Below are 18,006 nucleotides of genomic sequence, written 5' to 3' on the forward strand. Positions count from 1 at the left end.
TGTTTTACAGGTACTTCTGTTTTCATGCAGTGGCCATAAAACAAAATGGCCAAGTTTCTCTAAGAAAATGCCTGAGAGCTTTTTGTTTTGTTTTGTTTTGTTTTAAATACCATGAAACTGGAATAATCACACGGAATGGCGATGACACCAAGATTTTACACAGAATTGCATTCCTGTTGACAAGCATCAACAACCCTGCTCAGTTTCACACTTCAGCTACCAGGAACCTCATAAAATCTTGTGCGAGAAAGCATTGTATTCCTCCCAAGCATTTGTGTCTGTTGATTACTTGTGAAACTTTTGCTAAAGAATTAAAAATAAAAACACAAATGAAAGCAGGCAAAAAAAGTGTGCAAAATAAGAGAGAGATAGAAGCACAAAATAATTACACTAATAATGCAAATGTATGACTGCTTTGTTTTTTAATAGCATTGGATTTAAAATTTTATACAGGGAAAACAACCTTCCTTCTCTTCTACAGAGCACATAAACCACTCAGTCTTGAGCATAAAGACTGATAATCTCTCTCAAAACAGGCAGACAACACTGCAAAACCAATTCTGCATTGCTTCTAAGATCCCTGTTTCATATGTTTTTATGTATTGTGAATTTTGACCACCAAGAATGCTTAATAAATATTGAACAAAAGTTAAAGCCCAAATTTAAAAGCTCTCAAGCATTAAGACTAATTCATATCCTTAACTGAAAATTAGTACCTCAAAACACCAAAAGGTTCTGCAAACCTTCTGCCAGAGTTATGTGTACTTTAAGAGAAAAACTGACAAGTTAGAGGAAAAACTCCGATTAAAAAAAATCTTGATAAAAAGCCTCTGTAGAAGCCTTCTGAAAGGCTTTAGAAATAAATTAAACCAGACAGGTAGTGTTAATTCGCGCTAACCAATGTAACACATATTCCCTGCTACCACTTGAGAAGTGTATAAGGTTGAACGTGAAGACTCTAATTTTGGGAAGTAGTTATGTTCCTTCTCATAATGCTTTCCAGGTAGCACAGAGGTTGGTAGAAGTACACATACAGGAAAATGACAGTACAGTGGCAATGCCCTAAGCCTATCTTCTTAGTGTGATATGCTAGCATGGAAGAAGAAGAGAATAGGATTAAAGGGTGGATCAGGAAACACCAGTGAAAAAGAAAATCTACAAAAGTGGTATTGATATAATCCTTCCCCCATAATTTGAGCACAGCTTTTATGACATACTACCAAACAGCCGAGAACATCAGTTTCTGTAAGCTCAGCTACCATGTTCAATACAAACCTTAAGCTGTCCCTCTAACTCTTCAGTTTTCTGTTCTAAATAAAGACGTTTCTCTTTGTTCTCTTTAAGATTGGTTTCCAGCTGAGCACAGTATTCCTGCTTGTCATTCAGCTTAGCTGTAACCTGATCCAACTGAACGCTGACCTTATTTAACTCCTGAGGTAAAATAAAAATATGAGGGTGGTTAGTTTTTAAATAACTTCCAAAAATGACTAATGTCACATATGCTTTAAATGATCTAACATGTTCAAATTAAAAAGGAAAATAATGTTTCTTCTTTATTCTGAGAGGCAGGAAATTGAGAGGGGAAACACAAACATGTGCACAAATTCTCTCTGATAAACTGACAAAATTTCTTTTAAAGCCTCAATATTCCTCTCAAACTTTACAGGCTGTGGGCTAAATCTTAACAAAGTTGTTTTAGAAGTTATGAATGGAAGAGGAATTGTAGATAATGAATGCACTACATCATGCAGTTAGTACAACACTACCTAGAAAGTAACACTACAAAACCTCACAGAAGATTTTTGCTGTCTTCATGAAATCAAGCACCACCAAAGAGGAAAGCCAATACCATGGAAACAGTCAGTTCTCCACATACCAGAGATGTTTTCAAACCATTTGGTTCAACATAAAACAACGTTATTTCCGCAAAAAACATGAACACTTCCACGTACTAACATCACCACTGTGATGACAACTACATCAAAGTTCGCTGCTCTCCAACCAAGCTGATTTATTTAATTATTAATTAATTATTTCATAGTTGCAGATAGAGGTCTTCTGTTTATAGCAATTAATTACATTCCCACCCTAAAAAAATGGTACTATGTTAGCATCTGCTGGATGTTTCCATGAAGACCACAGCAGCACTGATTCTAACAATGCAAATAATTGATCCAGCAGCCGGTAGAACGCTTCACTGGGTTTAACACACATTAAAACATGTAATTTTAACAAGAGTCTTTTGGGGTTTTGTGTCAGTTTGCACACAGACAATTATTTCTGAATACAGGCATCTGATTCTGAATGTATCTGCATCTGCAAAAAAGTTAAGAGTTTTCACTTGTACCCAGTGTATTCTACAATCTTTTCTTCATAACATAGAGGTGAGAATTGAATTACACCCCAGTAGGACAGCTTAGATTCTGAACCACAATCCTACAGCAAGGAGTGGATTCCTAAATAAATTCTTTACACTGCAAAATATATCTGGTCCAGATTACAGCAAAAAGAACTGAATACATATCACATGGTTAAAATACCCTAAATGATTATTTCCAAATACATATTCACATGTTTGTAAACAAGCTATTCTTAGATATTTAAGTAGTTTTTTAGGTAACATAGGAACTTCATGTTTGTATGTTGCTTATAACCTGTTGCTTATCTTGCAGTGCATGCTGGGCAGTGTCCAGATGATTCTGAAGATCTGCTCTTTGAGCAGCTTTTGATGCTTCTGCTGAAAGTAGCAATTCAGTCTTTGCTTTTACCTGAAAGACAAGTTGTATTTCACTAAAACATCTATTCTATCGTAGCTCATTTTAATTTTAAAATGTCAGTCAGTTTAATAGTAAAATCAGTAGCTTTCATGTGCTAGTGTAAAAAAAAAAAGGAAGAAAGATTTCCAAAGTTTAGAAAAATATTAATGATTTTAAGCCACAGTTAGTTCTTACTTTGAGCTAATGAAAACAGGCAAACAAAAAAAAACCCCATCAGTCCCACTCATCTTCTATTCTAGGAAAATATTTTTACTTACTAACAAGGAACAATGGCATAGACTTACTGCATTCACAACCATGCATACCTTGATAGCCTCAGACTACATACACATTTAAGGGCCTCCAAGATTTTTAAAAGCACAGAAAATAAGAAACAACAAAAATATGCTTCCACATGCGTATTGTCTTTCTCTGCTCCCATCTGCCTGCTAGGGAGCAACCTCCCTTCCTTCCAAAACACGCAGCAAACAAAACTTAGAAGGTGGGTATGAATGGTGTTGGTGCAGAGAGGCAATATTCAGGGTAACCTGCTATTGTGGTTTACTGTTTTTCTCCTTAATAGAAATGCTACTTCTCTGAAGACTGTAAGGAAGCTCACACTGAAAAAAAGCAGTTGCAACAGTCCATAGATGATTCAGTTTAGCTCCAGTGTCCTGGTGAAAAAACAGCTCAGATAGTGTAGCAAAACTCAGTAAAAACAAGCTCAAGGTTATCAATGCAAGAACTTCAGGCTTTCACTCTGCTACAGACAAGCCAGGACTGGAAAGAGCAGGGTTTTAGATAGCTAATCATTACAACTACAACAAGAGATGCTTGAAGACAGATTTTCCCAACTAACCTCCCCAAAGTTCATAATTAAAAAAACAAAACAAAACAAAAATATAGACAAAAATGACAACTAAAAAACCCAACACTTGCCATCTACTGCTATTCTGAATCCACTTACATTTTCCTCATTTTTTTCTGCCTTATTTTACTTCATTCATCTGTTAGTAGAAGCATGCAATTTTTCCCGAATTGCTTTGTATGTTTGCTGGAGAGAATACAGAAATCACAAGCAGGATTTATCATCACCAGACAGTATAGAGTTCCATTACCTGTACATCAAGTTGTGAAACTTTCTCTTTACTTTCATTTAGCTGGCTGGTTAGTTCAGTGATGTTTGCTTCCAGGGAGAGTACACGGTCTTGAGCAGCTCTTAGATGTGCCTTTTGCTCCTGCACTTGTTCATGCAAATTCTCTTGGGCTTGTTTATGACTTTCTGATTGATTCTTCAGCTTCTCTGTCAGCTGGGCTACCTGCAGTGAAAAAAAAATTGAGGTAATTAGAAGAGTATGCCAAAAGAAGTCATAAATCTTTTAAATTCTAGCATCTCTTGTCATGGCTTTGGAGACTCAACGCTATCACATTTCTTTTTCTGAACTATTTCAGTAAAGCTATATTGTACACAATCCCAGAGTTTAAACAGGTTACCAGTTAAAAATGGAAGCAAAAGGGATTTGCCAATTTGGCATTACTGTAACAAAAGCAAAATACTAAGGTGACAACAGATGCAGGCTAAACTGAATTTTGCTGTTGAAAGCAGGAATTAAACCTCTTTTTAAAATAAGAGAAACAAACACGTACACGTATCCAAAAATTATTTGTAAGCACATATTACTAGCACATGTACATAGGAAACATCAAGTCACCAAAACTCAAGTCCTGTGACATTTACAGTAAGATCTTTAAACTAAGTATCAAAGAAGCAGCAAAGAACAGAAAAGATAAATGTTGTATCTGATGAGATAGAAAAAAGGAAACACAATTCAATAATAAGAATTAGAGAAAAGAAACAAGTCTCCAAGTTCTTACCTGTATTTGCAATGCATGGTTTTTCTCTTGTAGCTGGTTAAGAACTGCAGTTTCTCCTTCACCAGCTTGAATTTTTGCATATAGGTCCTCTCTCTCCTTTTCTAGCAGAGAGATGTTTTCTTTGCTTTTTTGAAGCAAAGCCTCAAGATTTTGAATTTTTTGGTCCTTATCTCCAATTTGGCGTAGTACTTGCTCCAAATCATTCTAGAAAATTGCATAATAGCTTCCTTAATTATAGGGACCTTAGAAGTTAATCCTAATGCATAAAATGTAGGATAATTTTATTAAACGCTCTCTGTATATTCTGTTCTGGATTTACAAGTTAATTTACTGACACTAGTATAAGTCATGCAAGTCATTTTTACAGAGGAAACATATTTAAACTAATGAAATACTGAAATACACTTTCACATAAGGATACACAGCTATGTTACCTGGGCTTCTCGTAGTTTTGCTGTAGTATTTTGCTGAAGCGTTTGCTGTTCCTGGTGTTGCTGTTTTGCCTTATCTAATTGATGTTGCAATTCTGTGGAACTTACTGCTTTTTCCTTTAGCTGAAAGAAACCAAACAAGCAAACCAAACAAACAAACAAAACAGACTAATGAGTGAACAAGCACCATTCAGTATGCCAACAGTGGTCAATGTTCATTCTAATGCCAAAAGATCTTACTCTAAACACAAATATTTGAAAACTGGCATAAAAATAAAAGTGTGTGATGCTAGTTAAAGAATCAAAATCTAACCAAAGCATTCATCACTATTAATAGGTGAGATTCTCTATTACAAGCAAGAACTATAAAACAACTGACAGACATATATGTATTTTAGCTCTCAAAAATCTAAAATGTAAGAGATTTTTAGTATGTTTTTTCCAACAGTTGTTAAGATGAACCATGACTAATAATATAGACACCTGCAAAACAACATTATTATTATTACTATTATTAGCAGTTTTAGTAGCAACTTCAGTTTAGCAATCTCTCCACTTCTATACTGGTCAAGGCTTTTGCAAATTAGCTACAGAAAAGCTTTAAGGCTTCAACAACATACCACTCAGATGTGGCCAATCCCCATACAGGCAGCAGAAAATCAGCAACATATACAAGATGCTCATTAAAACAAATAAGAATCAATAAAACAAGTGATTTCTGCCCATCCACCCCACGAAGGTTGTTAACTATCAACGACCTGCTGTGCCATGTCAACTTTTTCTTCACGTAGGGCTTTATCTCACAAAAATATCTACACACAGAAGTTTACCGATATGGGCTTAGGTGCACCTAAGTTGTTTGGTTTTTTTTCCACAAGATCCTTAGACAAAGCTCCTAAGTGCAAAAAACACATCTTCTGTTCATCTGTAAAGCACCATGAACATCCATGCATCTGATAAGCGTTTAGCCTTACAAAACCTGTAATGCAAGTGGCATCGTGGCAGATTTTGACAATTTTACTGCGAGACTTTAACAGCGTTAGTCAAATGAAATTCCCATAAGGACAAACTTTATTAACCGCAACATCACAACAAGTGTATACAGGCTACTATCAGAACCAGAGCAAACTAGAGTCTGCATAAAAGTCCCTACCTGCTCTTCAGCGCGAGAAAGTTTTAACTGCAGATCAGCCACCTGCTGCTCTTTGTCCATCAGTTTCTCACTAGACAGCTGCCTCTGTTCCTTGAGCCGTCCATGAGCTTCCCCCAGCTGACGCTCTGTTTCTAGAAGTTTACTGTGCAGCTGCAAAAAAAAAAAAAAAAAAAAAATCCATTTTTTGAAGCCATTCTTTAGCCAACAGCATTGTATTTTAGACGCGCTTTGGGCAGCGTTTACCAGAAGTTTTCATAATGCAGAGTGAAACAACATGAGCTCCTGAAGTCATGTATGCACATCATACACCTCAGAAACACAGGTCATGTTAAAGAACAGCATCAACTGCACAAGCATGAACAAATATTCAAACAAGTAGGTTGGAGAGATCCAGAAATATCCTCATTTAGCTACAGAAGCACTTTAATAAGAGTTACAGAGATTTAAGAGAAACACAAAGAGGGCAATCCTTCAAAGACATAAGGATCATCATGTAAAATAGTGATGTGTAATCTCATCTTACACACTGCACATCCTCACTCCTGTAGACCCAGTGGCTAAAGCACCATGCCTTTACCCGCTCTGCTGGCTTCCACAATATGCTGCTCTGCATTGCTGACTAGTAAGAGTGTGATTTTTACCTTGATCTGGCTACATCAATGGCATTCATTCTCTGCAGAGAAGAGAGACATGAACCTTCAATGTAGGGTGCACAGCAGTTTTGCTGGCTTGTACCCCAGCACCTCCCGGCAGCAGAGAGTAAGTAGGGGAACATGCTCTTCCAGTTGGACAGAAGTCTGCCTTATAATTTTTGCAGTCATCAAAAGCAATGCTGCACCATCTTCCAAGTGCAAGGATGGGCTTTTATAATTCATTGTTATAAAAAGCTCTATTTGAAACTGTCGCTATAGGCCCTGGGTTATCTCCTGTCTACTTCTACATGAACATATTCATGGATATACAAATGAACTTCCAACTCAATGCAAAAACAGAGAATGGATCAGCCCTTGCAGCACAGCAAGAACTTCCTACAGGTATCAGGATGAATGAAGCGTGCTTTCCCTATGAGTTTATGCCCAAAACCCTTGAATCATTCACCTTTTAAGTCCAGCTCCTCCCTTCAATATCCCTAAACCTTTCTCATGCTTTTCTCAAATCCCTACTAATATCTAGGCAAAAGGCAGCACAATCTTATTGCCCCCAAGCTATCGCTTCTTGACCAGCTGGCTGCCCAGCAGGACCGAAAAAGGAACAGTGGTTTAGATAACAAAATCTCTTCCCGAGGCATTGAGGGGTGAGGCATGAACATAAGTCTCTCTCCTTTCCCCAGCTGCCTGTTTCCACATGAATTTACACTGAAGAACCTTTGGGCCATCTGTCAAAATTTGGCTGAAGTTATCAAACAATGCAAAAGTTAGAGGGGGTGGAGACAGGGAAGCAAATGTGTCTATTTTCTTCAAAATTAAATTGTTTAAATTACATTTCTTAAATTAAATTGTTTGTTTATACATCCACAACCACAAAAACTGTGAATGAAAAGCTGTTTGGCATGTGGCCAAGATGCTAATTGCTAATTGTGACTGTACATTCAGAGAGAGGTAGAAGAGGGAAAACAGGGTGAGGAAAGAGACCATAATCTCTTATCCAGTAATGAAGAACATGTATCTTTTTCTGCAGGAATCACTAAATTATTAATACTTCCTCCTCACTAAAAATATGAACAAGAGTGGGAGGAAAAAATCTGATGAAGGAAGGGTGAAACAAGATAACTATTATAACTAGTCATGGCTATGTTGATACTGGGAGACAATATTTGGAAAGGAGGAAATCAACAAACAACTCTTTACAAAAGTCACTTTTATTACAGGCACAGTTAAATATTTTTGCAGGACTTTAAGTAAACAGAACCATAAAATCCAGGATTAACCTATGTTACAGAATACAAAAATCATTAAAAAAAAAATTTAGACTTTCAAAGGCACAATCAAGTAGATTCAAATTTTTTCAACAACAACAGTATTTATTGGCATTTAACATTTCTTCAGGACTGAAGCAGTCCATATTTTCTCGTGTTACTCTCTTCCTCTTGCTGTGCTAGAACCAACATTATCACTGAAGTTTCCTTCCATTGTGAAGATCACTTCCTTCACATCACCCAAATTCTAAAATATACGAATTTAACCAGACATGCATCTGTTCAAATGAATTTTGAGAATATGGGAAGGATTCTTTGAAGTATACATATACCTTCATAAGCAGCATTCATTGTGTCAACATAAACTATTGATACACATGCATATTATACACATGCATTAAAAAGATAATTCCATTAAAATAGTAAGTGAATAAATACAAGAAATTTAGTCTTTTCATGCCACTAGTAACTGAACTCTTGTTTGGAGAGAGAGAGAGGAAGAGAAGTTTTGCTTGGCTTTAATTTTATTTTACACCATGTATGAAGGGCTTTTTTTCCTCCACTGTTCTTCTACAATACAATTCTAAAATGCATCCTGATATCCATCAGCTTGTTAAGGTTTCCTTATTTAGACTGTCTTCCTTCCCAACGGTATCACCAGAGAATGTGTGATGCCTCCATTTCCTTTCATAAGAATTCATTCAGTATTGCTTTATTCACCTTCCTCCTCCTTCGTTTTTCCACTCCAAAAATCCTCCCTGAAAATGTCCTATCAGGCTGAAGCCAGGTTTCAGTTCAACCTCTTGGCTGTGCTTCTGAAGCTTGCATACATGTTGCTTAGGCAGATTGAGGTAGTTCTACCAAGTGAGGAATTCTAAGCAGAAAACTAATATAATTATCTCCCCTCCTCCTGACAGAAGACTGATGGGAGACAGAAAGTCATTCTGGAGATGTAATACATACATAAATAAAGTTTTGCCAAGCCACAGTTCTTCCAGGATAACTATATACACACAGCTTGCAACTTCATCTATTTCAGACTTGACAAGGAGTTGAAAACGGAGAAACCTTCACTTTAAAACTATAAAGCTTTAGCAAGAGATTAAAATTAAGTATGTCATACTAACAAAAAACAGATTATTTTTTCCATATTAGGACTGGACATGATTCCTGATGCACAAATATTTCTCCAGTCTAACACATTACTACCCAAGACACTAGATAAAACAGACTTCAATGAGCCTCAAATTTCAGTATGCTTATTGTTATATGAAAGTTTTGCTTCCGTAACTCATTGGACTCAGTAGAACAATATATAAACAGTGGGGGGACGTATGCTCTGGGTGTTCTCACAGCTACCAGCAACATAAAGAGAAAGTGTTCGTGGAGATACACAAGGGAAGCAATATTAAGACTTCACATTATCCCTGCTTTTCACACTAAGTATTCTCTATTGTATTCACTCTTCAATTTTAAAGCAAATCAAGCATGGTTTGGTTCTAATGTAAAAAACAGAGACTCACTTTTCTCAAACTTCCTGTAGAGCAGTAAAATTGCTACTAGAAGTGAAACTACTTTTAATACTCTACCTGAATTTGTTTTTCTCATAACCTGAATTCATTACAGCTTCAGCTAACTTACTGAACCAGAATAAATAACCTTGCTGACTCTTTAGGATTTGTCTATTACCATATTTGTCATGGAAACTCAATATTCTGGGTTGCCCTCTTGTTGGACAATACTTCCCTTATTCCAGGGAATGCATCAACAAAAAAAGGGAAGGGAAAAACTGTAGGATGAAAGAGTTCATTTAATACTGTAAGAGAAAAAGAGTGGCCAAAAAACCTGTCTCATGTTAGCTAAGGCCTTTTTTATCCACATACCAAAAAAAATCAAATCAGAACATGAGAAATAAGCTACAAAGTTTATGCTCATTCAACTGTAATTTTCAAAACTGAAATTATGAAGATAGTTTTAAGAAGAGTTCCAGATAGAACAGAATTAGTAAGATGTTTCCCTTTCAGAAAAAGGAGAATTATACTACAGATAGATAGATATTATATTAGCCTTCCCAGAAATAAAAACGTGGAAAGGTGGTTATAACTGCAGATCTTGCTGAGTTTGATTGTGACACATGGGCTACAACTATCCTCATTTGCCCCTGACAAAAGTTTGGACCTACTAAAAAAATTCAGACATAACAACAAACAAAAAACAAGTAATTTCTTCACTCTTATCACAGCCTCTTCTTTTTGTCTGTTCTTTTCTTTACTTCTCCAAGGGGAAGAGGTGATTGTATCTCATTCTCTGGAGCGTTAGGAAGAACACTTTACATTTATTTAAATACCAGCTAGTTTTATATTTATTCAAATACAAGCACTGGTTAGTTACTCCCTTTTGACAAGGAAATGCAAATGCATGTGCATGAAAGATATATATGCACAGTTTAAAAAACCCTAATAGGATGGGTTGAGGAACCATCCCAATAGGATGGTCTAGGAGGCTTAAAGAACCTTACCTGACTGAGCTCGCTTTGGAGTTGCAGGCCATGTTGCTCTTTTTCCTCCCTCTGCTGCTGGAGCTGTTTACATTCTGCCTTGAGATGCTGGTACTTTGTTTCTACTTCGGACAACTCTTCTTTAAGTTTTTGGCTTGCTTCCCCCTTCTCACCTAGCTCTGTCTGTAATCTCTGTATCGAGGCTTCAGATGCAGACAGCTTTGCCTGAAGCTGTTGGCAGTCCAGGTCTTTCTGGTGAAAGCTTGCCTGCACGTTCTTCTTACTCACAGATACTTCATTGTGTTTTTCTTCTAGCTGGGTGTAGTCCTGTTCTTTCTTCAGCAGCTTCTCAGTCAGACCCTACAAAGAGAGTTACACAGCAATTCCATTGCAATTCTGCTTACAGCTGTTCAATGCATTATTCAAATTTCTTCTCAAGTGTTGATGCTGAATGGTGAAGAACTGGCTCAAAAACATTAATAAAGGAAATATTGACCTCAATTTCATATTACACAAGTTAATTCTGGAGCCCATACAGCACACAGTTTCAACTGGAAATATTGTTTTTCATATTCTCACATAAATACACCTCCTCTTACTGAGAACACAACACAAACTGCATTTCTGTACCCTGAAGACCAATTTGCTTTCTGCGAACATTCGAATTCTAGGTTATTACAACTGTATTTGCTTGGGGAAAAGTTGAAATAGTAATTTGAGTTACTAGTATACAGAATAAGTTTTCAAGTATCACTGTCCTTCACACGATTCCCTAAGCAACAACATTCGTGGTTTAATTCCTGTCTAATCCTTTGCAGTCGTCATGCTGGTCATTTTTACAAGTACGCTAATTTTGCCCTGTCACTATACTTACAGCATGATCTGCTATCCAAATTATGAAAGAGAACCTGTGAAAACTAACAAAATTTGTGATGTTCATAAATCACAGAATGAAACACTCATGGTTTCAACTTCATTTTAGAAGATGATGTTTTTACATTTTAATTCATACCATGTAATTTCCTTGTATATAAATCAGCTCAAAGAGGATGGCTGCTTTGAGTTTGAAAACATTAAAAGATAGGATTCCCTGAAGGAAAGACATGAACATCATTGAGTGTCAGATTATTCTTATCACATTAATAACAGTAAATATTGCAGGGTCTAAAGTCGTACTATCAAATTTACACGCTGAGGCAAACACTGGGGGAAAAAATTATTTATAGATAATTTTCAGCTATTACATGATGCTTTTTATCAAATTTCATGAACTAATCAAAACTATATTCAGATAGAAATTAAATATCTTGATGGACAAGATATAATTCCAGAAATTTTAGGTTTTCCCCCAAGCTTAGCTGAGGCACTAACTAGAATTTCAGAAGTCTCCAAGCAGGACAAAGAAGCTAGAAGAACCGTTTCAGTTTTCCAATGGCACTTTTTGAAGCACAGAACTACAGTTGCAGGGAGGCCCTGGTCATCATCCAACATGGTTAATTCATCCTATCTTCTTGAAATGTACCAGCAGGTTCCATTTATTACAGCATCTTATTGATATCTATCTCAGTGGAGCATTACTAAGCACACCTTTTAAATGCTTGCATTCTTCCTGCAGTTTTAGTGTTTACTGTATTCTCTAGCGACCCTTTCAAGTAAAATACAGAAAAATAAATGACACTTCTAGCATGTCAGCCTGAAGAAATGCCAACACTGAGGTCAGTTTTATGTACCGAAACTTCAGACAGTTCTGCAACTTAGGAATAACATTGTTCCAAAGATAAGATAGTTAATGCTGCAATTCTAGCTATTCTGAACATCTTAAAAGCACGCTTCTGCACAGTATCCAGGGACTTGCCAGAAAAGAAAGCTGTAAAATTACTCAAGTAAGTTGAACAGCTTTGCTCTTTTAACAAATTATGACTATATTAGTTGTTATAAACCATATACGGACACTTCTATTTTACAATTGTGATAAAATAAATGAGAAACTATAAAAAAAAAGAGGTTAGAAAACAGGCAATCTTGCAGACAACTCTAGCAGTCCAGCAACCCATGTGAGAACAAATATAATTAATGCCCTACGTGACCATTTAAAAAAATAGATACTGTCTAAAGCAAACAACTTAGCCAAAAATTCTGGCTCAAGATTAAAGTTTGGCTATTGAATTTTAGCCCTGCAGTAGCACATTTTAAAATGTTTCTTGAAAAACAAAACAACTTGCTGTTGTCACAGGTATGTAGAATTTTTTATATATGCATATATAAAATGCAGGAATAGCGCACATAGAGAACATACTGAGGCCAGGTGCCATATTTACCCTCCTGAAGTCAGTGGCAAGGCTCCCACTGCTTTTAGAATGTATTTCACCCTCAAAATATAAAATAAAGTTGCAATTCCCTTTTCATTAAAGAGAAATGGCCGGGCAGGATCATTAACATTTGTACTGAATAGTGTTCCTGCAATACCAACACACCACAGAACCTTTTTCACCATAGCTGGGCAAGTTAGAGCTAAGGTATTCATCTTACTACTACTCCATAACCAGATCCACACATCACACGTAGAACTGCTATGAGCTACTTCATGAAGAAGAGTCAATGCAGGGCATGAACTTAAAATTTCAAGTAAAGTCAGGGGGCAGGGGAAGGAAAAAAGAAAGAGAAACTGTTACTGTTGTCTTGAAGAAGACTGAGACTCTGGGAAGCTTTCAGGAAGGCTATGTAAAATAAAAAAGAATCAAAGCCTTTTCACCATCACCTTACAAGCTACCCAGAGGACAGCCAAGAGCAGCAGCTCCACACAGTTGGAGACACTGCTCCACATCCTGCACCGCACCTCTCTCTTCCTCCCTGGTCTGATGATCAATACAACAATGAGTACCAGTGTTTAAAGCCACCACCCTTGAAAGCTGAACACCCTCCGCAGTCATGAATGGCCAGAGCCAGAAACATGCTGCTTTCATGACAGAAGAGCTGGGTTTGCCCAACAACCTGCTACCTCCATGCATGACTGAAGCCCACAAGCAGACTCAAGGCCACAGAGCTGCCAAGCTATGGTCATTCAGGTTACATTAGTGGAACTAGAAGTGCTTCCTACCTGGATGCATGTTCCAGCTGCATCTCAGATATATAAAGGGACATGTGTGGACAAACGAGCCACCTCTCTTCCCCAAGCCTTAATTTCCTTGATTTTTTTCCTTAATTTGCTTGACCAACCTGATCTCCTTCAATGACCAGGTGTCCCACCTAGTGGATGAGGGAAAGGCTATGGATGTTGTCTACCTGGACTTTAGTAAAGCCTTTGACACCATCTCCCACAGCATTCTGCTGGAGAAACTGGTGGCTCGTGGCTTAGACAGGTGTCCTCTTCGCTGGGTAAAGAAATGGCTGGATGGCCAAGCCCAGAGAGTCATGGTGAATGGTGTTAAATCCAGTTGGCAGCCAGTCACAAGCGGTGCTCCCCAGGGCTCAGTTTTGGTGAGGTCTTGTTCAATATCTTTATTGATGACCTGGATAAGGGGATTGAGTGCTCCCTCAGTAAGTCTGCAGATGACACCAAGTTGGGTGGGAGTGTTGATCTGCTGGGGGGTAGGAAGGCTCTGCAGAGGGATCTGGATAGGCTGGATCGATGGGCTACGGTCAACTGTATGAGGTTTTAATAAGGCCAAGTGCCGGGTCCTGCACTTGGGTCACAACAACCCCATGCAACGCTACAGGCTTGGGGAGGAGTGGCTAGAGAGCTGCTGGTGGAAAAGGACCTGGGGGTGCTGGTTGACAGCCGGCTGAACATGAACCAGCAGTGTGCCCAGGTGGCCAAGGCGGCCAACAGCGTCCTGGCTAGTAGCGTCCTGGCCAGTATCAGAAATGGTGTGGCCAGCAGGAGTAGGGAAGTGATTGTGCCCCTGTACTCAGCACTGGTGAGGCTGCACCTTGAATCCTGTGTTCAGTTTTGGGCCCCTCACTACAAGAAGGATGTTGAGGTGCTGGACCATGTCCAGAGAAGGGCAACGAAGCTGGTGAGGGGTCTGGAGCACAAGCCTTATGAGGAGCAGCTGAGGGAACTGGGATTGTTTAGTCTGGTGAAGAGGAGGCTGAGGGGAGACCTTATCGCTCTCTACAACTACCTGAAAGGGGGTTGTGGTGAGGTGGGTGTTGGTCTCTTCTCCCAACTAACTAGCCATAGAACAAAAGGAAATGGCCTCAAGTTGCGCTAGAGAAGGTTTAGACTGGATATCAGGAAAAATTTCTTTATGGAGAGAGTGGTCAAGCATTGGAACAGGCTGCCCAGGGAGGTGATGGAGTCACCATCACTGCAAGTGTTCAAAAAATGTGTAGACATGGCACTTCAGGATATGGTTTAGCGAGCATGGTGGTATTGGGTTGGTGGCTGGAATTGATGATCTTAAAGGTCTTTTCAAACCTTGATGGTTCTGTGATGCCACAGAAGAGAAAGAGGGAATGACAGTACGTTACAGCAGTCAGTGAAGAGCCCTGAGCCTTCAAAGCTCACAAGACACGAGGGGGAACACCACACTGATCCCTTCTTTTATAACTGCTCCTTGGAAAAATACATGTAATACATATTACTAGTGACAATGGCCAGGCATTAAAGAATGAGCTCTGTGGTCACTGATGAATTTCAGAATAGTTACATCAGTAGAAAGTTAGAAAATAAGCATTTTTGCCTGTAGATAATGCATCACAATTTTCCTAAAAGAAAACAAACAAAAAATCCCACATGTAATGGCTTTAGAACTACAGCAAGTCTCATACTTCAGGGAATATGCTGGTTTTACACATTAGGTCTCATCTGGGCTATTACTGGCCTCTGCAAGGCAAGCCAAGCCCCATAATTACAGTGCTTTATAAATGAAGGAAAGGCAGTTCCTGCTTGTCTCAGAGAGCTGATCTTATCTGCTTGTCATCTGCTCTTCTCAGTATACCTCCTGAAAACGTAAGAAACAGCTTGCTTGCTTGAGGTTGTACATGAGCTTGAAAAACTCTGCGTCAATGCACAGAAATATCCTCCTGCATTGCAATGGAATTATAAATGGATGTACATATTAAAACGCAATATACTCTATCCTGCATTAATGGCTCCTCTCTCCTCCCTGACAGCTTCTTCAAGGATGGCAAACTGTTCAAAGTGGGAGCAATTTCTGTTATTTGGAAAGCTAGTCTTACCTTTTCCAATTCTAGGTCCAAGTCCTCTGGGGCCAAGATTCCTTGGCTAGCAGACCTTTCTTACAGATATCACCTTTCAAAAAGCTGCATAAAGAGGTGGCTGTAAAGTGCTTTAAGTCACTGAAACCGAAAGAGGAAAAGTAGCTCACTGCCACTTCTCTTATTCCTATTCTTCAAGTGGTGTTTGGCATTAACCTTGACACAGCAGAGGACTTTCTCTTAAAGAATGGTTATCTTATGCATCTATCTCTTTCACCCCACGTTGTTAATGGAATAGCAACATATTCAGGCAAGGGCTTTACACTGTACAGCAATAATTTTGCCAAAAGCTTGATTCAGTGTTGCTGGTCTGTGGAAAAGTCTCACCATCTCAGTTCTGAACCTAGTTTAATGAGCCAAACCAAGAGTCATCCTACTAAAGGCAAGTTTAATTTATCAAATTTTAATTGCACCTTCTTATATTCTTTGCAAACGCTGCTTTAATATTAGATTACATTAACACAGGTCTCTGTCCTTTCTTATTTTCAAAGATTGACAAGGTTGCTGGTAAATACACGTATGTAATGTGCACAGTTCATATACAGTGTTATATATACACGCAACAAAAAGCAGCATACAACTTTCTCCTTGTCTCCTTTCCCTCCTTATCTGCATTTATTACCCCATAACACATGCTTTCTTAATGCAAATACAAAACACAGCAAGCTCACAGGGCTTTGATAAAAGCTCTCAAGGAATACTTATAAGCTGAGAAGCTTCTGGAATTTCCATTTTCTACCATTCATTACTCTGATAAACAGCCAGAAAACATGACAGAAGTACAATCTGAAAGCTAAGAAACTGGAAAACCAAGAGAGCTCAAAATGTCTTCTGAATTACGATTTTTAGGCAAACATTGTAATATTTCAAAGGGTACTGCTTTTTTCTTTTAATGTGTGAGATGGCAATACTGCTTAATGAGAGGTAAGCATAAACTGCAGCAATTAGAAACCTGCAAGCATAACAACCCTGAGGATTTCAGTTGTAACATACTGATGATCATTAAAATATAGTGTTTGCTTGTACATTATGATATCCCTCATATTAAGCAAAATGGCAAAGGAATTCTCAACTTCTGCAACACCAAGTGTTTTGTTACAGTCTTTAGTGCTTCCCAAGGTAATGTGTGACGTGTTTCCATTTTAATGTGAGCTGACAAGCATAAGAAATAACAGCACTCTCACCTGGTTTTTCTGTTCTAGCTCTTTGACTGAACTTTGAAGTTTTTGCAGCTCCTGAACATACACAGCTACCTCCTGAGGTCCTTTGGCAAGTTCAGCTCTTAACTGGTTAATGGTAGCCTGAACACACAAACAGAAAAATCCACATTTAAAAACAAAGCTTTGCATGCATAACGCAATGAAAAGCAAGATGTCTGGTAGCAAAATAAAAAGCATCTTGTGTACAAATAAACAGCTTCAGAAAAAAAATCACCTGCAAACTCATCTCAGAGAATCATCGGCTATAGAAGTACCACTGAACAGAATTTCCCAGCTGAGATTCACTCATGTCCTATTTCAGAAGACATAAATTTGCCCCAGTCCAATAGAAAATGCCAGGCTGAGCACACAACCGATGAAAGTCACAACAGATTACCCATTAATCGTTATCACAGTTCCAGCTCAATGTGAAAACCTCCCAAGTCATTGCAGTTACACGGCCAAAAGCTTTGCCTTCCTGGTAAGGGAAATGTAGTGGAAAAGGCACTAGATGCAAGTCTGGCATCTGATGCAAACTTGGTGTGTGACTTTTAGACACATCAACCCTGCAGGTCAGCATAATCAGGGTAACAATACCACCCCATTAAATGGAATTGGTACAGAAACGACTGTACAGTAATGAAAGCAAACAAGAAAAGCACTTTAGATGGGTAACAATGGCTGTCCTAAAGCATGCTGTGAATGAATGCACTCACTTTGAATACACTATATAACAGTGACCTTTTTAAAGAAGTTTCCTTTCCTACTGTTCTCATAACCACAGATTTCAGCACAAAGGTATAAATACTGAATTCAAGAATGAACTAAAGCAGTAGAACACAAGTAGCAGACAATAAACATACTATTTACAACCTTCCTACAGAAAAAGGAAGACCCAAGAGAACATATGAACACATTATATGACTACATATAGTTATTAATTCTGACTTTCTGTAA

At 38.1% G+C, this 18,006-nt stretch overlaps 1 protein-coding gene across 1 annotated transcript in view; it reads right to left on the minus strand.

Annotated features, from left to right (window-relative positions):
* EEA1 (early endosome antigen 1) overlaps positions 1 to 18,006 on the minus strand; it is a gene marked incomplete at its 5' end in the record, with an annotated part of 71,756 nt that overhangs the window by 17,750 nt on the left and 36,000 nt on the right. The window contains 8 exons of the mRNA XM_082014015.1: positions 1,276 to 1,431; positions 2,655 to 2,768; positions 3,875 to 4,075; positions 4,632 to 4,835; positions 5,066 to 5,185; positions 6,216 to 6,365; positions 10,649 to 10,987; positions 17,035 to 17,151. Of these exons, the coding sequence (XP_081870141.1) occupies positions 1,276 to 1,431; positions 2,655 to 2,768; positions 3,875 to 4,075; positions 4,632 to 4,835; positions 5,066 to 5,185; positions 6,216 to 6,365; positions 10,649 to 10,987; positions 17,035 to 17,151 (1,401 nt within the window). The remainder of the gene's footprint in view (positions 1 to 1,275; positions 1,432 to 2,654; positions 2,769 to 3,874; positions 4,076 to 4,631; positions 4,836 to 5,065; positions 5,186 to 6,215; positions 6,366 to 10,648; positions 10,988 to 17,034; positions 17,152 to 18,006) is intronic.

This window comes from Phaethon aethereus, assembly GCF_964289735.1.
Source record: "Phaethon aethereus genome assembly, chromosome: 1".
NCBI classification, from domain to species: domain Eukaryota; kingdom Metazoa; phylum Chordata; class Aves; order Phaethontiformes; family Phaethontidae; genus Phaethon; species Phaethon aethereus.